A 20,780-nucleotide genomic window follows, 5' to 3' on the forward strand; every position below is an offset into this window, starting at 1 on the left:
CTTCATTTGTTTTGCAAGACAAATTAAATACATCTTAATTAGTGTAATTCAGACTGCACAGGCTTATTGAAAGACTACTCTATACAGTTTTCTCATTTACTGTCAGGAAAGAGTAATGAGCCTGTTGGGACAGATCACCACAACAATAAAATCGCCCAATTACCCCCTTGTTGACTATTTCAAAACCATTTTATAGTTGATTCAAAGATATAAAACTTTATTGGATAAAAAGATACGGGACAGAGCACTGTATGGTTTCCTTGGCTCTAGTTTATACTATCCATATTATAGGTCCTTCATGACATTTAAAACTTTATTAGACAGGACTAAGAAATCTGGGAGCAGTATATAAAATGAGGAATTTATTAGACTTTGTGCCCTTTTGTGTAGGTTTTCTTTGAAATATTGTATAGCGAGACAGATGAGCCCAGCCGGTGTCTGTAATGATGTGCAGTAAAGAGCAGGTAACAGATGCTGAAATAAAAGGAACATGATATATCAATATTTAGCATAGCAGATGTGATGCGGCATTTTATAATGCCAGTAATCCCCAACTGACCCTGTAAGCCTGTAACAGCCGTGTGATTAGTACATTTAACTAAACAGCAATAAGAGCCAGGACCTTCTTGTCAGATATACAGGATTTTATTTTTGTTTTCAGGGTCATCTTCCCATGATGCACCGAGCCGAGACGTATATATCCTGCATAGTGAATGATATCTTCTAGATGTGGTTCAGAAAAGGCTATAAAAGCACCATGTTAAGCCGGAGACTTTTTTTTCTTTCTTTCCTGAGGCAGGTGCGCATCCTTAGCCACGAGAGCAGAATTTAAAAGGAAGCGGGGAGGTAGGCTCTGCGGGGAAACCAAAGTAGGAAGTCAATATAGCCTGAATCTTTTATGAAGGCAGAGGTATTCAGATCACAGCTCTGCTGACAGAAAGAGCAGGCTGCTGCTTATATGAGGAGACAGAGACTAGTAGAGGGTCTAAATCTCTCCCAGATTTACCTCAGTCCTCATTAACGCAGGAGCTGCTGCTCGTTACAGCTCGCAACTCGCTGTATGTATAGCTTCTTATAATGCGATGCCAAAACTAAGCTGCAATGTAGGAATACATGCATCCACACGAGGTAACGCTTGAGTGCATTTTTCAGTTCGTATGGGCTACATCAGTTAAATGCAATCCTTTTTAAGGAAGAATACATTTTTTATATTTTGAATACATATATTCACGTCATTATTTCACACTGGTAACATTTCCTCAACACAACTGATGAAATCTGGAACCATACTGGCATAAGTGTATCAAGCAGTTAAAACCAATGCATGCAATATGTCTGACCGTGTCATTACGATTACAAGTGCTGCAGCTGGTCATACTTTAGATTCAGATTCAGATAACTGTTAATCCCAAAGAAGGCAATGTGTTTGCAGCTTACCCACACAGCTTAGAGAACTAGCTTTGTTAGATGTACTTAAAACTTTTTCTAATGAATTCATTAAATTGAAAGCAACATCAATCAAAGTGTAAGACTGTGTATTTAAAAACTGAACATTGACTACAACTCCCAAGATGCAATTAGGTCAAAACCATTTGATCTTTGAGCTTAAATTACTTCGAAGTGCTCCAGTAATGGCAGCTGGAAGCTGGGAAGAGCCATGTTGCGGTCTTTCACAAATAGTTTTTTGAGATGTGCCACGCAACCTTATCTGATATCAAATGTGTTTGCCAGTGGCCACAGTGGAGAGCAGTATGAAAACACTGCTATTATATAGAAGGATGAGGGCAGGTGGAGATATGGTAATGCTTAAAAAAAACAGAAGAATGATGCATTTTCATGGAGATGCTGATAGCGTCGTAGGCATGAAAAGTGCTTCGCGTAGCCGAGCAACAATGAAAAGATGTAAAGTGTCCAGCTCTTTTATGACCTACACGTCACACAGTGAAGTGCATGTGAATGTCTGATCGTCAAAGTGATGCAGACAGAATGCAGTGTTGTTAGATGGTGAAAAGTTCTTTTAAATACTACCTTAAAACTTATGGGATCCTTTGTACATAAATTTGGCAAAGGGCAGCATAATTTCCTGTTTTGTCAAAGCAATTATGCTAAAAACTGCCCTTGTCAATTATAGTTATATTAATAGTGGATCACATGACTGGGTGGAACGTCAAAGGGCTCTCTTGTTGCCATGAATCGACTAACAATTATCTGCAGTTTCCTTCATCTTTACAGAGAAGTTTATTTATTCGTTCAGGCAGTTGCAGCAGATCAGCTGATCTTAATTAAAGCCCGCATTAGTTGACGTCTCAGCTGATGCCCTCCAATCACGTAACTGGCAATATTTACAGTGGGCCCCCTATTTAACCTGCCTCCCTGCAATTGCATCTGCAAGCCACTTTGCAACCCACCTCCACCCCTGCTACTCACTGATAAATTTGCTCTGTTTTACACCAGGGGGGTTTTATGTTCCCTTATGCGCACGGAAGGGCGGAAACGTGTGCTCTCCTGTCGTCTGGACCTGCATGTGGAAAAGGAGCAAGATCCCAGAACTATGCAGCAAAATATAAAGTACTACAGATGGAAAGATTTAATGTCTTTTGATTTTAGTGGTCCTGACTCCTGACTCAGCTACGTGCTCACCAACTTCGTCCCAAGGTGGAGCATTTAGCAGCTCGGGAGATGGTGAAGATCAAAAAGGAGGTAGAAATGAGTTAATACTGAACAAAATCATGACACTAAATTAATGCTAATCTTCGTTTTTGTTCTGCGGGACGTGTAAACAGTTTCCTGTTGGTCATCCATGACATTTCTAAGATGCTACGTCATTGCATTGTGTCTATGCTAACAAGTGTCCAAACGTCAGTTAGCAGCCCATCAAAACAAGCTGAATAAAAAGATGAGGTATTCTTTGGTGTCTGAAATATAGATAATAGCTCATATTAACGGCAGCCTTTTCAGCACAAGCACTACATGGTTCCTGCAGGGCTTTAAGACTCAGTTCACACTCAATCATCTTTGTCTGCTGTCCTCACTTCACTCAGACTTTTTCTGAGCTCGTTTGAGTGTGCGTTTTGTGTTGAAAGACAGAGCGTCTGAGTGGCTCTTGTTTACCAAGGCTGCATCCGGGGGAGTTTAAGTCTGTTATTGATTAGGGAGCCAGAGTGCATCTGAGAACTGATGTTTTGCGAAGCTTCGGCTGAAGAATAGCCCGTGTTGTGTCGAGAACTGAAAATAGCCCATCAGCGCCTAACCAAATTAATGCGTACTTGCTGCTGCCAAGATCTAATTTAGCATGCTGGAGAAATGCACAAAGACACCAAATGACACGGGATGAAAAGGGAAAATATTAATTTGAGAGGGAAACAAATATCCAACAGGGGTTTAATAGATTCCTGGAAATGTAACAGTGATGCTGCCCTGCTCATTCATGATATCGCCTCGGCGCACAGGGAAGAGCAGGTGCAGCATTGCAGAAAGGTCGAGGTTGGGCTTTGTGAATGTTGGCCAGCTACTCTGGGGCCTGGGAGATGTCCACAATAACAGACCTTTTTTATGTCCTTTTTCTCACCCAGAGATGCTCCGCTGGCTCTCATTGCAATTAAAACCAAGTGTCCATCAGTGGCTATCTCTGCTCTGTGTGGCCCATATGTTTGGGTGCTGATAGAGCGTGGATTACTCTGTTTGGGACACAGATAACAGGCTGTTTATAACCTTGGCAGAGTCTGGGGCCTAATCTGGCAGGAGCATATTTCCCCTTGCTCTCTGATAAAGGCCTGTTAGCAGCTTTATCACACGGGCAGATAGAAGTCGAGCCAGAGCGAGACGAGCACAGCTCTGAGCCCAATCTGGCACCACACACACGGTTCTGCCGCTTTATTTTTAGAAGCCTTCTCAACCTCCCCCCAACACACATACACACATTTACACAAACACCAGCCCCGCTCCCTGTCAGAAAGAGCAATTAATTTCTACATCTGCCTTCTCGAGCAACACAAGGACCAACAAACAAATTAAAAGGACAATGTCCCCATTCATCATCATAGCATTTGGAGCTGCATTATGAGAAAAGAAACGAGAGCAGCGAAATGGAAGCCATTCTCTCTTATACATGTCATCATGTTTGCTGTAGTTTGTTATATATAATGTAGCACCTAAACATAATTAGTCTTAGCCTGCATTTATGGGAGCTATTCTTTATGTATGAATGGCCATCTCAGTTCATTTAAATAAAAAAAAAACCCATCCTTGTCTAAATAAAAGGGATGGGGTTTTATAGCCTGTTTTCTGCTTATACCTCTAAGTTGCTGTGGGATACGTGCAGCCTTGCTCTGCTATTTTCTGTATCCCCATCTTGATGGCTCTGCGTAGGCACAATTAGAGAGAGCACTCCTTTCACAGCCAGAGAAAATTGTCGTCCTCTGTAAATTGCTTTTGCCGCAGCTTAAAGAAGATCTCTTGTTACCCTCTCATTCAGTCTTTCTCGCAGCCCGCTCTCCCCCTCTTTCAGGAAAATTGCTTTCTCGCAATCAACAGATTGCTTGCTGCACTTAGGGGTAAATACAGGTAGACTAGAGCATTAGCATAACATTATTCAGACAAGTGTCAACCTCTAGGCAGTTAGCGCTGCATCTAAGCTCAGTGTGAGGTGAAATGAAGTGCTACAGAGTTGGAGGAGCTGCTGCTGCTGCTGCTCATGCCGAGATTTTCCGAGAGGAGCCTGAATTGGCCAAAAGTGTAAGAGTAAGAGGAGATGATGCACTTAAGTGTTTCTGCACTCAAAGAGGGGTAAAAAAACAACAACAAAAAAAACAAAACACAAGTCATCTTAAAGGAATTGAAGCATGGAAATGTGACAGCAAATCTTGCTTCAAGGTGACTTAACGTGTGCAGTTTACTCCCTGTCAGGCTGCTGGAGGAGTCAGATCCTGGACTCTCTGGAGGTCTGCAGCATGTAGGTCACACCAGCCTCATCATCCAACTGCAAACCGTGCAGGATACAGGCTTTATTGGTGCGGTGGTGATATATGGCACGCTGACACGAGGCTGGAGACAGAGCTGGATATTGGACCAGTCCTGCTACAGAAAAATGTTAATGCTTTTTTACTCGCGTCGGTTAGCTCAAATTAACCTCACAAGCAAGAGTCTAATTAAGTTTCCTCATTGAAGCTTAACACCACTCCTCTCGTCTGTGGATGATTTGATCCCCTCTGTCCTTGGGGATGGGCTGTGAAGAGCAGCAGGCGCGATCTTTCACCGAAGGAGACACCCTCTCCGTCCTCTACTATTACTCCACCCTGTTCTCTGTTCTTTCTTGATTGACAACAGGGGTTCCTTGTGACCTACATTTGCATCTGCTCCGTGACCCAAAAAGGGCCCACGTAATGAGCTGCTTGGTCATTTTTTTTTTTTAAATCCCCAGCACTCAACTTGTGTGGTTGCGTTTCGCTGTGTTGTGGTAGCAGTGTCCCCAGGGCTTTGTGTCTGGAGCTGCACGGCTGCACAAAAGCACCGTCCCATCCAGACGCCTGCCTGCACGGTCACCCAGGCCATTCTGGGTCATCTGATTACTCTTCACGGTGATTACTAATCAGGGGCTTGTGCTAATATTGCTCAGACGCAGAAGCGAAATCATCACTCAGATCTCAATCTTATTTGTCAGATGCTCTGTCATCAGTTTTCCTGAAGTGTCTTCTCAAATGTGGCAATAAAACCAAAATCCATTCAGAGTCGTAGCCATGCAGAGCACCGGGTTGTAATATAATCTGACTGTGCAATGAGCCTGTTATTGTTTCCTCCCAAACACCGGGAACAGTCATCTCTGGCAGCAGCTTGTACACAAACAGAGAGAGATCCCCTGGGATCCTAGTGTGGATTCCACGAGCGAGTGTGAAAGCCGTTTGCTGCTCCCAAGACATGCAGCGAATGTTAGTGCAGCACAACCTGTCTGATAAACACGCATCATGACATCGGAAATATGAACATTTTCTTGATAAAGATGCTTTGTCAAAAAATAGCTCTGAATACACTGAAGTGCACTTAGAGAACAAATGGCCTCTTTCTATTCTTACACAGCACTGTCAGATTGGATATATGAGCTGTACAATATTGCTAATGTTGTAACATCTTATTGAATAGACAGACATCACACAAATACCTGCATGCATATCATACATAGAAATAGTGAGGTGATTGAATTTAGCTCCAGCAGAAATATAAATTTAGACTCAGGAACAACCCTGGAACTTGTTTCCTGGTTTCATTTCCTGTCTCTTCACTGTGGGATTTTCTCTTATCAGCATGCGTTATATCATGTGAATAATCTCATTTTCCTGCAGCTTTTTTTTGCAGCTTTCATAATGAGAATTTCCCACAATCCTGATTTTGATGAACATTCTCGCTGCTGTAAGCGTTCCAGAGAAAAACCATTCCTTTTTGGAGGAGAGAAGAATAAGACATATTCACCTAGAAATTGCTTCTCTTTTTATTCATTTCACTCCTGCTTTAGTCCACCTCATTTCAGATATTACTGCTCCCATCTGTGCTGAACAATCAGAAAGGAAGCCTCTTTTGTGGCTCTCATTTTCCTCGGGCCTGCAGTCTCAATGACATAATGTTGTGCACGGGCCTCTGCAGGGCACGTCTTGCTATCTCTCACTGTGGATTCACACTCAAGTAGCTTCACTGTTCCTGATATGTAAAATACCAAATCCTATTATTTCTTTGGCTAAATAACACTGGTCCCAAAGGCGTTGTGTGATGTTTTAATGAGAGCCCCGATTCCCGATGCTCAACGGCATCTTCTCCTCTGCATTTCCTTAAACTGCCAAGTAAGAGCCCCATTAATAATTCAGCTCATTAAAGTGTGTAATTAATCTGGAGCTGTGTAACAGGGAGAGACTGGGGCGCAGGGAGAAATCTCTCCAGGGGGGCACAAGAGAAACATTGGGCTAAGAGACACAGCACACCCGCTGTGATGGAACCAGTTTCCCGGCACACAACCAGTCCTCCTGCATCATTTATCTGGCAGGAAAAAAGCCACAGAGAGGCGCCGCCGCTTCTGCTGCTACACCCGAGACATCTTCAGGCAACTCAGCCAATCAACAATTCAGCACGGGTACACACAGGGGAAGGCACTCTGTGGACTCTGTGCTTGCCTGCACGTCCTTGTGAATGTGGAGAATCTGTTCTGGTGTCTGTTTATGGAAGATGTAGGAGGTCAGTTTCTTGGAAGGTGGTTTTAGTCGCCACGTACGTCCTGCAAAATATAAATCCAAAAATACAAATATCCAAAAGTTCTTTTTTTTTTATTCAAATAATTGACATAGTCGTAATTAAAGAGCCGCACATGTTATATGTTACTGCGATATTTAATGTATAGGTTGAATCACTGTTCAGTGTTTTACTGGCATGTAAATATATTATGCTTTAACAACACAACACAAAAATTATACTTTTGAAGTCATATTTATGTGTTTGTGTGCATATTACCTTCCCAATTTAAAGTTTCTACTTTTATAACCATTAAACATCAGATATGTTGCTTTGGTTTGTGATTACATGCTCCGTCACTGGAAGCTCAGCTGTTTCACAACGCTTTTTTACATTAGTGCTAATACTGCTCCACAAAGCCACTTCACACAGTCAAAACAGATAAAATATCACGTGCTCTCTATGTAGTTATTGTAGATGCTCAGAGCTAAACCCAGTTAACTGTTTAAGTAATTGAGGCTTTTTTGTACCACCTAGATGAGTTTTTTTTTTTTTTTTAAATCATATGAAAAAGTCTCATTTGCACCGACGAAAACTAATAAATGTAGTCCTGTTAAACGATGCTAGCTGTATGCTAACTAATCAGATTTATTACATAATTTATTCACAACTAATGTTATAATAATATAATTATACTAGATAGTCTTTGCAAATAAAAGTATGAAAGAAGCAGGAAAAGATCCCAATGAATGTCTTTTGTATGTTTTTAAAATTGTAACATTATGGTCAGCTACTACTACGACCACGCTCCTACACCTCTGTCTGTTTTAGCTTTAGCAATTAATGCTCAACCAAAAAGCCCCACCATGAATGTAAAGTGCCTAACAATCAATTTCCTCAACTTCATTGTCACTTCCTGTAGTTACACGTTTGACTTTTTAAGGTAGTATAATTTATTCAAAGCAGCTTTCATGTCAAAAATGCCAAGGTGGCATTCAGCTGACTAGAACGGAAGCGTTTCCTGCACATATGTTCATAGGTGCATTGACATTTACATGCTGCAGAATTACAAAGTTTGTCACACTGACTGATAACACATTAGTCGCATCACCAAAATCAGAAAAAGATGCCGTATTGCTGATTTGTGGCGAGAAACTACTCTTCAGCTCTCACACCGAGCCTCACTTGGTCACAGTTCAAGGAATCCTTATAAAAATTACTGTTTATTTTATGTGTTTTTGGAAAATACTCCTGGTAAGCCAGTGTGAGACTCACTGTGTTGGCCTCAAACATCAGTGAAGTCTCTGGGAAAAGCAGAAACCTGGAACCAGACGCTGTGAATAATTTATGCTTTAAAATGGACGTGGGATAATTTATCAAATTTATTGCCAGTTAATTTCATTTTCATCAACAGATTAAATGATTTTGTCACTTCTAATAGTGTCCCGCTTATTACAGCATCTTTATCAATCCTTTTTAATTGTAATTTAGGCGGATAAAACTTAAACTGTGATGTATGACTAGCAGCCTCTAAAAGCTACTTTGTTATCACATTGTGTTGAGAGATTTCTCAGTTAGTGAACCCATTTTTGAATAGTGCGGTAGGTTGAATTACATTTACATTGTACAGCACAGATATCTGTGGACTGAATTTGTTTTTAAGTTACAAAACTCAAAGGATATCATCAGTTCTCGAAGGCACAAAGCCCAAACAAGGCAACTGAGGTGATATTTGTGCTGTTTGCTTTCAGATGTTTCAGGTAGACCTCAGTAAACAGTGGCATTTACACTCAGCATGCCTGCTGCCACTCACGAGCCCTCAGCTGCTCCAGATGTGGCTTAATTTACTGCGACTTGGCTAATCATGGTGATTAAGGATTAATTACTGTTAATCACTTTTACATAAACTGGTTGGCGGTAGGAGAGCTGTGCTCTGAGAAACATGCCACACATCACTGTGTGTAGTCAAATAGATGGAATGGGACAGAGCTGGAAGCTGCCAGGCCTCTCAGTCCCGGGTTTCTGTGCATTTCTGATGTAGCTTTTTAACTCCAGAGTTCACCAGTATAAGGAAGTCAACCTCTAATAATACTTAATTCTGGTCGTGTGGTGCCAGTTTGGTTTTTACTGAACATACGTGGGGATTGGTTAAGTCTCGGCATACCGAAGCGGGAGCATGTTTCTTAGTAACAGGAGAGGCGTTGTCAATATTCAACACAGCAGTTGTGTCTGGTCAGCTGAGGCTAAACAGACACTGCTGGGCCGTGTGACTGTCCTGCTACAGGAGATAAGAATGTGAAGGAGCAAAACCACTGGGAGTTCTATTAACACAGACTGACAAGGGAATCACAGGGACATCAGGGGGTCCGCGGTGAGGCTGACAACAAAGCCGCTGCACTGTACCCCCCCCACCCCCGCCCCTCCCGCACAAGCTCAGGGTGGCAGTGTGGTCACCTTCCCTCCTTGGCCTGGTTTCACACTGTGACATGCTCGTCTGCTCTCCTGAAGGAATGGTTTTAATAAGGTGGAGCAGATCAAGGCGACTGTTAATGACATGGCAGGCCCAGTCAACACAGTGCCCGAGGCCCTGGATGGCCCCAGTCTGGTGCATGCTGCTGGACGCTCAGTGTCTCATGAGGGACACTTAGAACACTTGTCTGGATGCTCTTTAACTGCTACCCACCCAAGTGTCGTATGAAAAAGTTCCACAGTGGAGTGAACCCAAGCAGATGGGCTTATATTTGTGCCTTTTGTTACTGATATTTGTCAGTTTAATTTTATGCAGGATCGAATACTTATGAACTGAAAGCACATGATCAAAAGGTACGCCATTATAAATGCAAAATGGCTGAGTATTTTATAAATTATGCTAAGGTGTTATGTAGAATATATTAAAGCTTTGTGCGACACAGCGAAGCGACAGGATAAGTAAAAATTTTACAGGCTTGTACAAAAATGACTTTTTAGTCTTTGGAGGTAATTTACACTTTTTGAACACAGCATAAAGGGTTCATCTTTTTATATCTCACAAAAGTTATAAATAAATTAAGAACAATATTAATGCATTGCTTTTCTAATTGATATTAGTGTGTTAACACTACCAGCTGTAGTCACTAGCTGTCTGCTGTCGGTGGTTTAAGTCACTAAGCACTGGTGTCTTTTGGTGCATTTTTAATGCAGTTATCTGACAAAGAGGTCCTGAATAGTTGTCTAAGTCAGTACAGGGGCATACCTGCAGTGTTTATGTGTGCAGCTTCCAAACCAAACTCAATAGGCTCTGCTAATAACACTTCACCCACTTGACCAAATATGGCCACTGCTAACTCGGAAAAAGAAAAAGAAGGATACTGACAGCCATAATACTACAAATCAAGTCACTGAAGCAGGACTTAATAACCCAGTGGGTATTTTATATCATAATCGCTACATCAGCATATGATCGCATGTAGAGTATCATAGAGGACATCTTTGAATCCTCATGCCACCCACAGCAAAAATAGAAAGTCAGTTATCTTCTCTGGCATCAGTTTTCACCACAAGTCCATTAGTTGACCAATAGGAACACAGTGCACCCCTTTGTATGCCACATGGCAAAGAGACAAGCAGGCTAAAGAATAAACCAGGTCTCATTTTTAAGCTTTTTTTTCCAGACAAAGAAAGCCATTATGATCATCTAAAACACTACAGTTTGTTTGCATTGTTCTCATTGAAAGTTGCCTCTTATAGCTCCTTTTTAATGACATAATACTGTCTCCAAGCCAATTCAAGGCAGCAGTTTATGGTATTCCTCTTAATTGCCTACACTGAACATTGAATTTGTTTGGTATTCTTAACCCAGCACAAGAAGTTTGTGGGGAGGGGGAATTTTTTATACATGTTTCTACACTTTCTGGGTCAGAACCTCGTGAGACTGTGCACATGAGCTGAAAATGCAACCATGTAAAAAGAGCTCAAACTTTGTCTGCACCTCATGATCTCCAGCAGTGGATACAAACCAATGAAGAATATGAAAAGAGTGAAGCTTGAGGTTTTTCTTCTAATTTAGTAACAAAATACATTTCTGCAACTTTTCTAAATGACATGAAAGAAATTGCATCTCACTGCTCAAACTATGGCAGGGATTTCAAGATGGTTTGTTTAATTTAATCAGATATACTGAAATATTCTTTGGAAAAGTAAATTTCGCCGTTCTTGGCTGAGTAGATATTAACGGAACTAGATGGAAGCCCGAGGCTGTCAGTGAACTAATTCATCCTGGATGCTGGGAGATTAGGTCAAGCATTTAGTTTTGCTAAAAAACTTTTTTTTTCTAAAATGTCAGAAGAAGAACAACTATATACTAAAAAAAAAAAAAAAAAAAAAAAAAACCCTGTAAATTTTAAGTGGTAAGTTTTTGTCTGCTGTGGTGAACCCTACAGTGTTATTAGTGGCCCTAAGACCTCGGTGGATCCAATTCTAATTCCCTCCATTAGTGGTATCAGTAGACGACTGCAGTGTGTGTGATCAGGACTTCCTAACAAAGACAATGCTGCTTCTTTCTTTTCTGAACTGGTGGTGACAAAGCAGAGGGACCACATGGTGGATGAGAGAGCAGCGGAGCGCTTTAATGTGAAGGCTGTCAGCTCCACTCCCCTTGGTTTTCACCTTCTGAAGAGCACGAGGCCTTATCGGTTTAATTGACTCTTTATCTTTTTGTTAATTTCCCCTTTAGTGCAGTAACTCCCATTCTGCCTTTTGATATGTCATTTTACACTGGCTTTTGCGTGACTTACAGGAAGTGTCTGTATAGATTAGTATATTTCATGAAAAGGCAGATTTCCTTTTAACAACACAGTAAAGGAGCTCAGTTGCCACTTAACTGTCGCCATTGTCCATTAACCTCTGTGATATTGTCTGTTAACCTTCCTCAATTAAAATGAATCTCGAGACTTTATGCATTTAAAGTAAATGCAGTAAAATAATTTTATTCTTCACACATCCCAAAGCACTTTTTGTGCATATCTTATGAATGAAGTATAATTTTATATCACTGGCAGCGATCCTTGAGTCCTTACAAAGGCAAACAGAGGGGACTTAAGGAGAGCAGGATTTAACAGTTTGATGCCTGTCGTCTTCCTCCTGGTGTATGTTGGTTCTCTTTCCATTCCAGTACACTTGCGACTGTATAATGAATTATGCCGATGTTGAATTAGCATGTAGCTGTCGCTTCGGCTCTGGTGCCTGCCTTGTGACAGGACCACCACAGCACAGGCTTGTGTAGAGAGAGGGGGCTTCTACTGTGATTTATTAACTGCTAAAACCACAATGAAGTGTGTCCACTGAAGCACCAATACAAACAAATAGGGCCAATCCCGTCACTGCAAATCCAGACAGACAGGCTCGACCACTGCCTGACCAGAAAGGGTTAATTATGCAAAAGCGTTTGGCTTTGACCCGACACACAGTAATGTTTTAAAGAAGGACTGTTTAGTGCAGGATTACACCACATTCTGTTTATTACTTTAAAAATATAGGGATTTTACTCACATGCATTTTCTTTGAAAGCTCCAAATTAATGATCTAGTTGTTATTTTTCAAGCGAAGAGAAGATAAGAATATTTTTTACAGTTGCGAAAAATGTAAAACCAGTCGGTCACGATGACGCGTTTGCTTGGTGGAATGTTTCTGATTAAAAAAGGGCTACTGAGTGACTGCAGTCATAAATAAATGGCACAAATAAATAACCATATTTTTAAAATGGCAGTTTTCCACGTGAGATGATGACATTAGCATTCACTTGTTTTTTTCAGGCACTTTCCTGAAGTGCAATTAATCCGTGCCTTGTCCTAGCATGACTCCCTCTGCTAGACGTCATTCACAACACACTACTGTTTAGCTCACGCTTTCAGCACCGTGCATACACTAGCTTATATTTTATGATTCATTTATACACAGTAATGTACACCGTTGATACAGTTCCTACAGCCAAGTTTACAATGGAATATCATTTGAATAAAACGACGTCTCTGTAGGTACAAGATAAGACCGTATTTTAAAGCAAATTCTTAACACACATAACGAAAATTATCCACAGCAGTTTACTGTCGTATTGCCATAAATAATTTCTGCCAGGCCAGAGTGACAAGCCAATATAACTGCAAGTTTTTCCTGGCATTTCTTTTTTGGTCTCATCCTTTCAGCATGATTTGAAATTTTTATCCAGCAGTATAGCCTGTAAACTAGAGCCAGCTTGATGTACAGCATTTTTCAGTTGACGTTTGCTTATTAATAATAAATTGTTATGGATGTGGATCGACATGAAAACTTTCTGGCTAGTTTGTCCAGCAGAGGGACTCCATTATTCAGTATGCTCAGCTCTGTCTGCAGCACATGTAGCAGAATAGCATCGTAGCTGTACAGATGTTGGAGCAGAGTAGCTGCCATATTTCACGCATATGCATACAGAAAATTAGTCAATATAGAAATACCGGAATTTTTTACTCTGATTAAACTGTGAAGTTTTCTATGCATTTTCTTGTTACTGCTGACTGCTTGAAAGGTTTATTAATGCTTGAGCAAATAAAACCTCAGTAAGTTAAGTGGCATCAGATAGGCTGGATAGAAAGATAAGATGATGTTTTATATTCAAAACTAAGCAGAAGTTTGAATTTTAATAGGAGTATCAACCCAAATACATATTTACTCTGTGTTTTTAGCCCCATCTTCTGTGCACCACTGAAAAACTGACTGAAAACATGAGCGGCTGAAGTCTTTGCTGGCAAAGAGCTCTTCAAAATGTCAAACCAGGCAGTTGTTGATCTGCCTGAGCATGCTGTCACCTGACCGGTATCGAGTGTCACTTTTGGCTGTCTCTCCCCGTGCCGCTCCTCGTGACGTAACACTGCAGCTCACAGTATCTGGGTGGAGAATGGGAGACCTCCAAAGGTCTCCACCAGTCTGAACTAAGGCATCCAATCGCTGTCAGAGGCCTTTATGTTTTACCGTCCATCTCGCTAACTATGACAGACCAGCCCAACGTCATTAATTAAACATAAGGCTTCCCCCCAATCACCCGATCTCCGTGACAGGCTGCCATGCCAACAGTCCCTGTCGACATGCCTCCGAAATCTAGAAGGGGATTACATATGGTAATGTTTTTTGACAGCCTGCCATTTGCCTCTGTTAATCTGATAGGATAAGATATCTGGACTGCAGAGCATGGTGTGCAGTAACTCTTTGAGTCTGATATTGTTATGCCACAAAAAAACTGAATCATTTTGAAGATGCAGGCAGTGTCCTGGAAGAAATCTTAATCCCCTGACAAGCTTTTGATACAATCCCAAATATTGTCACTGACTCAAAAGTATATTTTTAGACTTGGATCTGGCTTGTATTTGCTGTCAATTTTAATATTCCGCACATTCTTGAATCATATCAAGTATGGTGAGATGATGTGACAATCTATAATGGACCTGTGTCCTTCCACAGCATTTCTCCAAAGACACTAGTTCTGTTGCCCCAGGCTACCGGCCCACTTTCATTTTGCCACGGTTCGTTCTCCTTCAGAGGGAGAAGACGGGTTATTCTCTGGTCTTTGTTCAATTAAGACCAACCCCAAACTCAGAGCCTCTCTGAAATGGTGCATCTCTGTTGCAAGTTGTTCAATTAATATTTCAATACCCACAGACATCTTCATGTAAGGCCATGAGCCAGTCTTCTCGGATGACTAATAAATGGGAAACGGAGAATGTTACACATGTGCTCACTGAAAAACAAGCAACGTGGGGGGAGCGGGAGGAGGTTTAGGCAAGCTGCTCTCCCCCAAACAAGGACGTTAATCATCTCCAAGCATGATATTCCGAGCTTACCCTCAAAGAGCAAAAGCTTTTTCCCTCAGCCTCGCGGAAATGAAATAAATATTCCCAGAGAAACAACCAGACAGTTAAACATCCACCTCTCCAAAAGCCAATTGCCCTTGGCTTTTATTAAATATCGATTTGATTTGTAAAAGGCCAGATGTTGGGAAGTTAAACAAATGTCGTGTTCTCCCATTCCAGTTTACTTTTGTCTTCTCAGCCGGTGACATTTTGTCTCTCAGCGTGTACACAGAGCAGTAAAACCACCAACCATCCTCTCCCAATCCATCCACACAGAGACACCATGAATACGTGATTCCTTCCCGGCAAAATCATCTATTGTGCATCCGATTCATAAATTCATTAATAACAAAAGCTACTGTGGTAAAAAAAAAAAAAATCCCATGTTTTTATTGACGCATAAGCAAAGCAATAAAGCCTGGTGCGTGCCTCCTTGAGAGAATTGCTTGTCAACAACAGGAAGGGGGGGGGATAAGGCATCGTCTGACAACAAGCCATCTTTGAAACACCTCCAAGAGAGAAATGGCATCCATTAGAGACATACAAAAAAACGCGTGCCTGTCGACGAGCAGTGGGGGGAAATCTCTCGCACACACATCCACAGATAATTGTTTATCCCTGAGAGAACCTTCAGTGTTTGTCTGCGGGTGGCTAAGTAAGTTCACCAGCACTATTGGACAGGGAGTGCCCACCAGACCCAAGGCTCGAAATACATTAGGATGAATCAATTAGGCTGCCATTAGCCAATAAAGTGGCCCTCACTGAGTCGTGTAATTATGACCCACAGCAAAGCCAATTTTATGGAGGCACATTATCCCTTTCTTTTCCTTATTAATTGTATTTGTTTGAGATAATCCCTCCATGGTTTTAATTATGCGCTTTAGGTTCAGGGTGGAAGAAATAAATCATCATTTGCTTCAATCACTTCCAAATACTGCAGGTCTGCAGTTGTTTGTTTTTTTCCACCGTAAGGGAAGCTACCCATCGCGGGGCAATGACTGCACTGATTAGGCACTTAAATTAAAAATGAATGCAGAAATCCAGATTAACCCCACTCAGAGCGAGTTCCCGTCAGATTCTGCGATAAGATGCCAGGAAGAGCTGATATTATAGGCAGCCAGCTACTTAGCTTGTTCCCAGCTCAGAGGACACTGTAAGTGTGACAATGTGCTGTCAATGAGGGATGACAGTACACAGCCAACATGGCGTAATGCATTGTTCCTTCCTGGGTCCCTCCTGACAGATGCTCTCCAAGACAGCTGGATCAGCAGCAAGAATGGAGCCGGGATACGAGGGGAGGATATGATATGCGGGCTGATTAGCGAAGGTATACACGTGTCAACAAGCGAGGCCTGGGGATCACGTCGGAGTTTGTGTTAATTGTCAGTTTAAGACAGCGTTACCTACTGATTTTGAGCACAATGCAGGGCTTTGAATAAGCAGCATTGCTGGATGCAGTCGTTTTCTTTCCATTTGTCCATGACCTTTCTTATTCGTAGAGAAAAAATGTCAGCCTGCTAGAACTTTTTCTGTTTCCCATCCAAGAGATCTCCTAAGAAATGACCTTCTCTGCAACAGGCACTCTTCTAAGACTGATGTTGGAGGAGCTTCAAGCCAAGTAAAATAAACACTTTGAATGTTAAGCTGGAACTTGGCAGACATGAACTGAATCATTTTTGTGGACACAGGGAATTTTTATGTTCCATTTTCATTTGACAGTCTAGACGTTTTATGGGTTAGGGAAGAAATCTAGTCTAGGACTTTTGCCTGAAACATCTGTGAAGACATGCTGATGTTCTCTGGACTTTTACTCTTTGTTCCTGGACTTGGGAAGCAGGAAACGATATCTTGTCCCATGTGCTTTATGTCAATTTTGAAAAGATCATTTTTATTACAGATGCACCAAATGTAAAGTCCTGGGCCAATTTCAAAACACCCAAACTGTATTATAGTTTTTGTCTTAGCCACTTTAGAGATGTGTCGCACATTATGTTGTCTAATGTTTATTCTTCTGTAATCTTTTGCTCAAAAACACTCTGTACTCTGCCATATACAGTACTCTGTGTATGGCTTGTTTAGTGAGACGCAAATACACAACAGTGGCAGCACAGATTACACGTTTCACAGATTTACTAAGATTTAGGGGCTCTGTGACCATCTTGGATTGTGAAGCCGAGGTTGCTGGGGGTTCTCCAGCTTTCCGAGTTGGAGATCCAACTTGAGGGGACATTCCAGTTCCCACTTAAAATTAATCAGGGCATTTGTTTTAGAATTACTGTAGTCAGTAATCTCAGGCAGCTGTGCCAAACAGCAATATTTCTGTTAAATTAACAACATTTTATGTTAGTCATGTAATAAAAGCACATTCCCAGTGTTCCTTTAAACGAACTGTCATTGGGAAACCAGAGCTGCTGCAGAGAATGCTGGACTAATGCTGTGTTCTCCTGCTTTGCTAGCAGTTTAATAAATAGTGAATAAACTGAATGTCTCATTAATAATAACCAATAACTAACCAACTAATAAGCCAGCATTAGAAAGCATTGTTTTGTTTTTTTGCTGATTTTGGTCTTCATTTCCTCCTTTATCCTAATGAAACAAAGCATCTTCATAACTGATGAGTTAATGAGTGGTTTTAAAGTCGAATACATCATCACACCGTCTGAACAGTTAACTAGAGCAAAAATGATGTAACAAAACAGAAACACCGGCCATTGCCAACATTAATTAATCAAATAGGTCCACTTAAATATCAATCTTCTACTTACACAGCACGTTAACAGGCTTTAATTTTGAAGAAGTCCTATTTAAGTCAACTCTTTACGTCTAAAACTCAGATAGATAGTTTCAGTATGGCTTGACCTATAAATCCTGCAACCTGTTTTCAGTTCAGTGTTACCATAATGTAAGTTGTCAGCCTTCTTTTTTCTTCTTTAAGTATGTACTGCTGTGAGATGTTTTCCTACGAAAAATTACTTCCAGAAAGGGCAGCTAGTCCATGGGATATTGTGGTGTGCTCCCATTTTAACACCCACTTTAGATCGGCATTTATGAGGTGGTAAATGTAGAAAAAGTGCCTCTCTGTACTGGTGAGCATTAAGAGCCGTGGGAGCGGCAGCGGCGGCGGGGCCACTGCTGATGTACGTTAACTAAAGCAGACAGGCGGGTTTAGAGTTTCTGATGGAGCAGGTTTGATTGGGTCATAACGTGGCAGCAGTTGTGACGGTGTGGAGGTAAGGCGCGTGTGAAGCCATCTGAGATTTTCCCCTCTAAGCCTGTCTATACATTACTGGAATGATGAAAGAGTCTTGGTAACGAGACAGGATGTTTGTACTGTCTTGCCATCTCAAGAGACGTCCCCCCCCCAACGCCGCCATTTCTCCTCCAATACTCCTCCCACACTCAATCTACCTCCCGCTGAGTCTATGGCCTGAAACCCTGACCTCTTCCACTCGCCAACAGTTGCCATATTTGCATTTCCAGTCCACTTAAAGGCAAAGGTGGGGGTGAATGTGGGAGCCCCCCTCCTCTTCCCCTACAAGTACAGCAGGCTTCATTCTCATCCCAGTGACCCCCTGCCCAGGACTACCAACCCGGACAGCAGTCTGGGGTTAATGCACCAAGCACTCCTATTGTCTCTGAATTAATGAAGTGCTCCGTGCCTGTCCCTTCTCATTCAATGACAACGAGACAAATGACAAGTGGTATTGTTTTAAATGGCTATCGACACTCAAGGGGCGCAAAGTCACAGAGTCAGGGCTCCTGTTAGGTCCGATAACGGTAACACCAGCTGCCGTCAGAGTGCCTTCGATGTCCACTCTGGGGTCAATTTGAATGCTAGCAGCACAACGCTTCACACAGGAGAAGGGATTTTATATTGAAATGGATGGTTCTCAGATGGAGGAGGAAGAGTCTGAGCCTGTGTTTTCGCCTCAGAAAATGGAAGGTGGGGACTTGGATGTCCTAAAGAATGGCAAGGGAGACCTCTAGTGGTAAAGAGGAGTATTTGATCAGATTGTTTACTGACGCTATTAATACTTAAACCATACTGTTTTAGGTGCGAAATCAGCTCACACCTAAAACCCACACAGGCACATACACAGCTGCAACTCTGAATGAGTGCTGTAAAGAATAAATAAAGTCCTGGTGAAAAGATTCAAATATTGGGGGTGATCAGAGTGACTTTCAGAATATTTCTTAAAAGAATATCCACTTGCCTCAGTGCAATTTCTACTTGATTTAAATGCAAGATTATAGTCAAATTGTACCCATTTTGATTTTAATTCCCAAAATGATTATAGCATTGTTTTGGAAAAACGAGAAATTATCTCAAACATACTCATATATAGAAAAACGTCAAGATATAAGGACAAACAAAGACTATTTTAAAAAGTCTGGGGTCCTTTTTTAACCATGAATTTGGATTACTCTGTATCAAATGGGAAGAGCAGTTTTCTTTCTGCTTTGTTTGTTTGTTTTTAAATTAATGTTAATATCCATTTAAGGAAGAAAGGTTGACTAAAATAACAGGAAACAAAATGTTATTTCAGATGTTGGGTTTTGTCAAAAAAATTTAAAAATTAAAAAAAAAAAAAAAAAAAAAAAAAAGGACGTAACCCAAGAAAAAATAAACAAATTCCACAACCTAGAAACTGGAAACAGGGAAATATTTGTCAAAACAGTTGGTGCTTATTATTCTGTCAGTATATTAACCAAATAAGGGGACTAATTACTTGAGCTCAAGTGAATCTGGCAGCCAGCTGAGCTGATTAAAAAAGGAAGTGTGGGTGACCAGAAGCCTGATGGGAGAGCTGTGCGATTTTTTGGGGGGGGAAAAGAGTGGACAAATTGTGGAAAATATCTAAAACATGCAAATCAAAGAAGCTTATGTCTCCAAAAGCAGTGTATCTAATTTGATCATGAGAGCTTCTTTCCATAGATCGTCGTCAGGCCTGTCAAAGTCATTAATTTCTTGGGGTATCTGTGGAAGTAGCTTTGGACGAAAAACAAACGTGAAACCAATTAGGAGGTTGAATTTGAAAGTTGAATAGATAAATGAGAGGAGGCAGCACCATCTTCAAATGGTCCTTTTTTACAGCAGACCCCATGTTTCCTTCAGTGAGGCAGACTTCAGTCTCCCTCAGCCTGTGTGTCGGTCTTTGTTATACAGCACGGCTCACGCTGAGCTGGTGGATGTGTGGGTGCAGCTCAGGGGTGTCAGCTGCACGGTTGACAGCTTGTTACGGTGCATCACACCGCTGCAGGTGCGACCTTTATGACTGACCTCTGACCCTCTCCTGTCATCGCAGTGCTGAGCATTCGCGGCGCCCAGGAGGAGGAGCCCCCAGACCCCCAGCTCATGCGACTGGACAACATGCTTCTGGCAGAGGGCGTGTCCGGACCGGAGAAAGGCGGAGGTTCTGCGGCAGCGGCGGCTGCAGCGGCCGCCTCTGGAGGGGCAGGGGCCGACAACTCAGCAGAGCACTCTGACTACAGGGCCAAGCTGTCCCAGATCAGACAGATCTACCACACAGAGCTGGAGAAGTATGAACAGGTAAGAGCAGACGATGCACCTTAGACCAACACCTGACAGAGTGGGAAAATAGGGCTGTGACGTATAGAGAATTTCTACAGAACCATAACACACTGATTTTTTGAAATAGTGTTTTTAGAGCATGCACACACACACACACACACACACACACACACACACACACA

At 41.7% G+C, this 20,780-nt stretch overlaps 1 protein-coding gene across 3 annotated transcripts in view; it reads left to right on the plus strand.

Moving 5' to 3' along the window:
• The window catches only part of LOC102201673 (pre-B-cell leukemia transcription factor 1), a 63,270-nt gene that overhangs the window by 26,313 nt on the left and 16,177 nt on the right, over positions 1 to 20,780 (plus strand). For all 3 annotated transcript variants that reach the window (XM_005727249.1, XM_005727250.1, XM_005727251.1), the window contains exon 3: positions 20,372 to 20,616. In XM_005727249.1, coding sequence (XP_005727306.1) covers positions 20,372 to 20,616 — 245 coding nt within the window. The remainder of the gene's footprint in view (positions 1 to 20,371; positions 20,617 to 20,780) is intronic.

This window comes from Pundamilia nyererei, unplaced genomic scaffold (assembly GCF_000239375.1).
Source record: "Pundamilia nyererei isolate P.nyererei 1_Seehausen unplaced genomic scaffold, PunNye1.0 scaffold00023, whole genome shotgun sequence".
NCBI lineage: Eukaryota > Metazoa > Chordata > Actinopteri > Cichliformes > Cichlidae > Pundamilia > Pundamilia nyererei.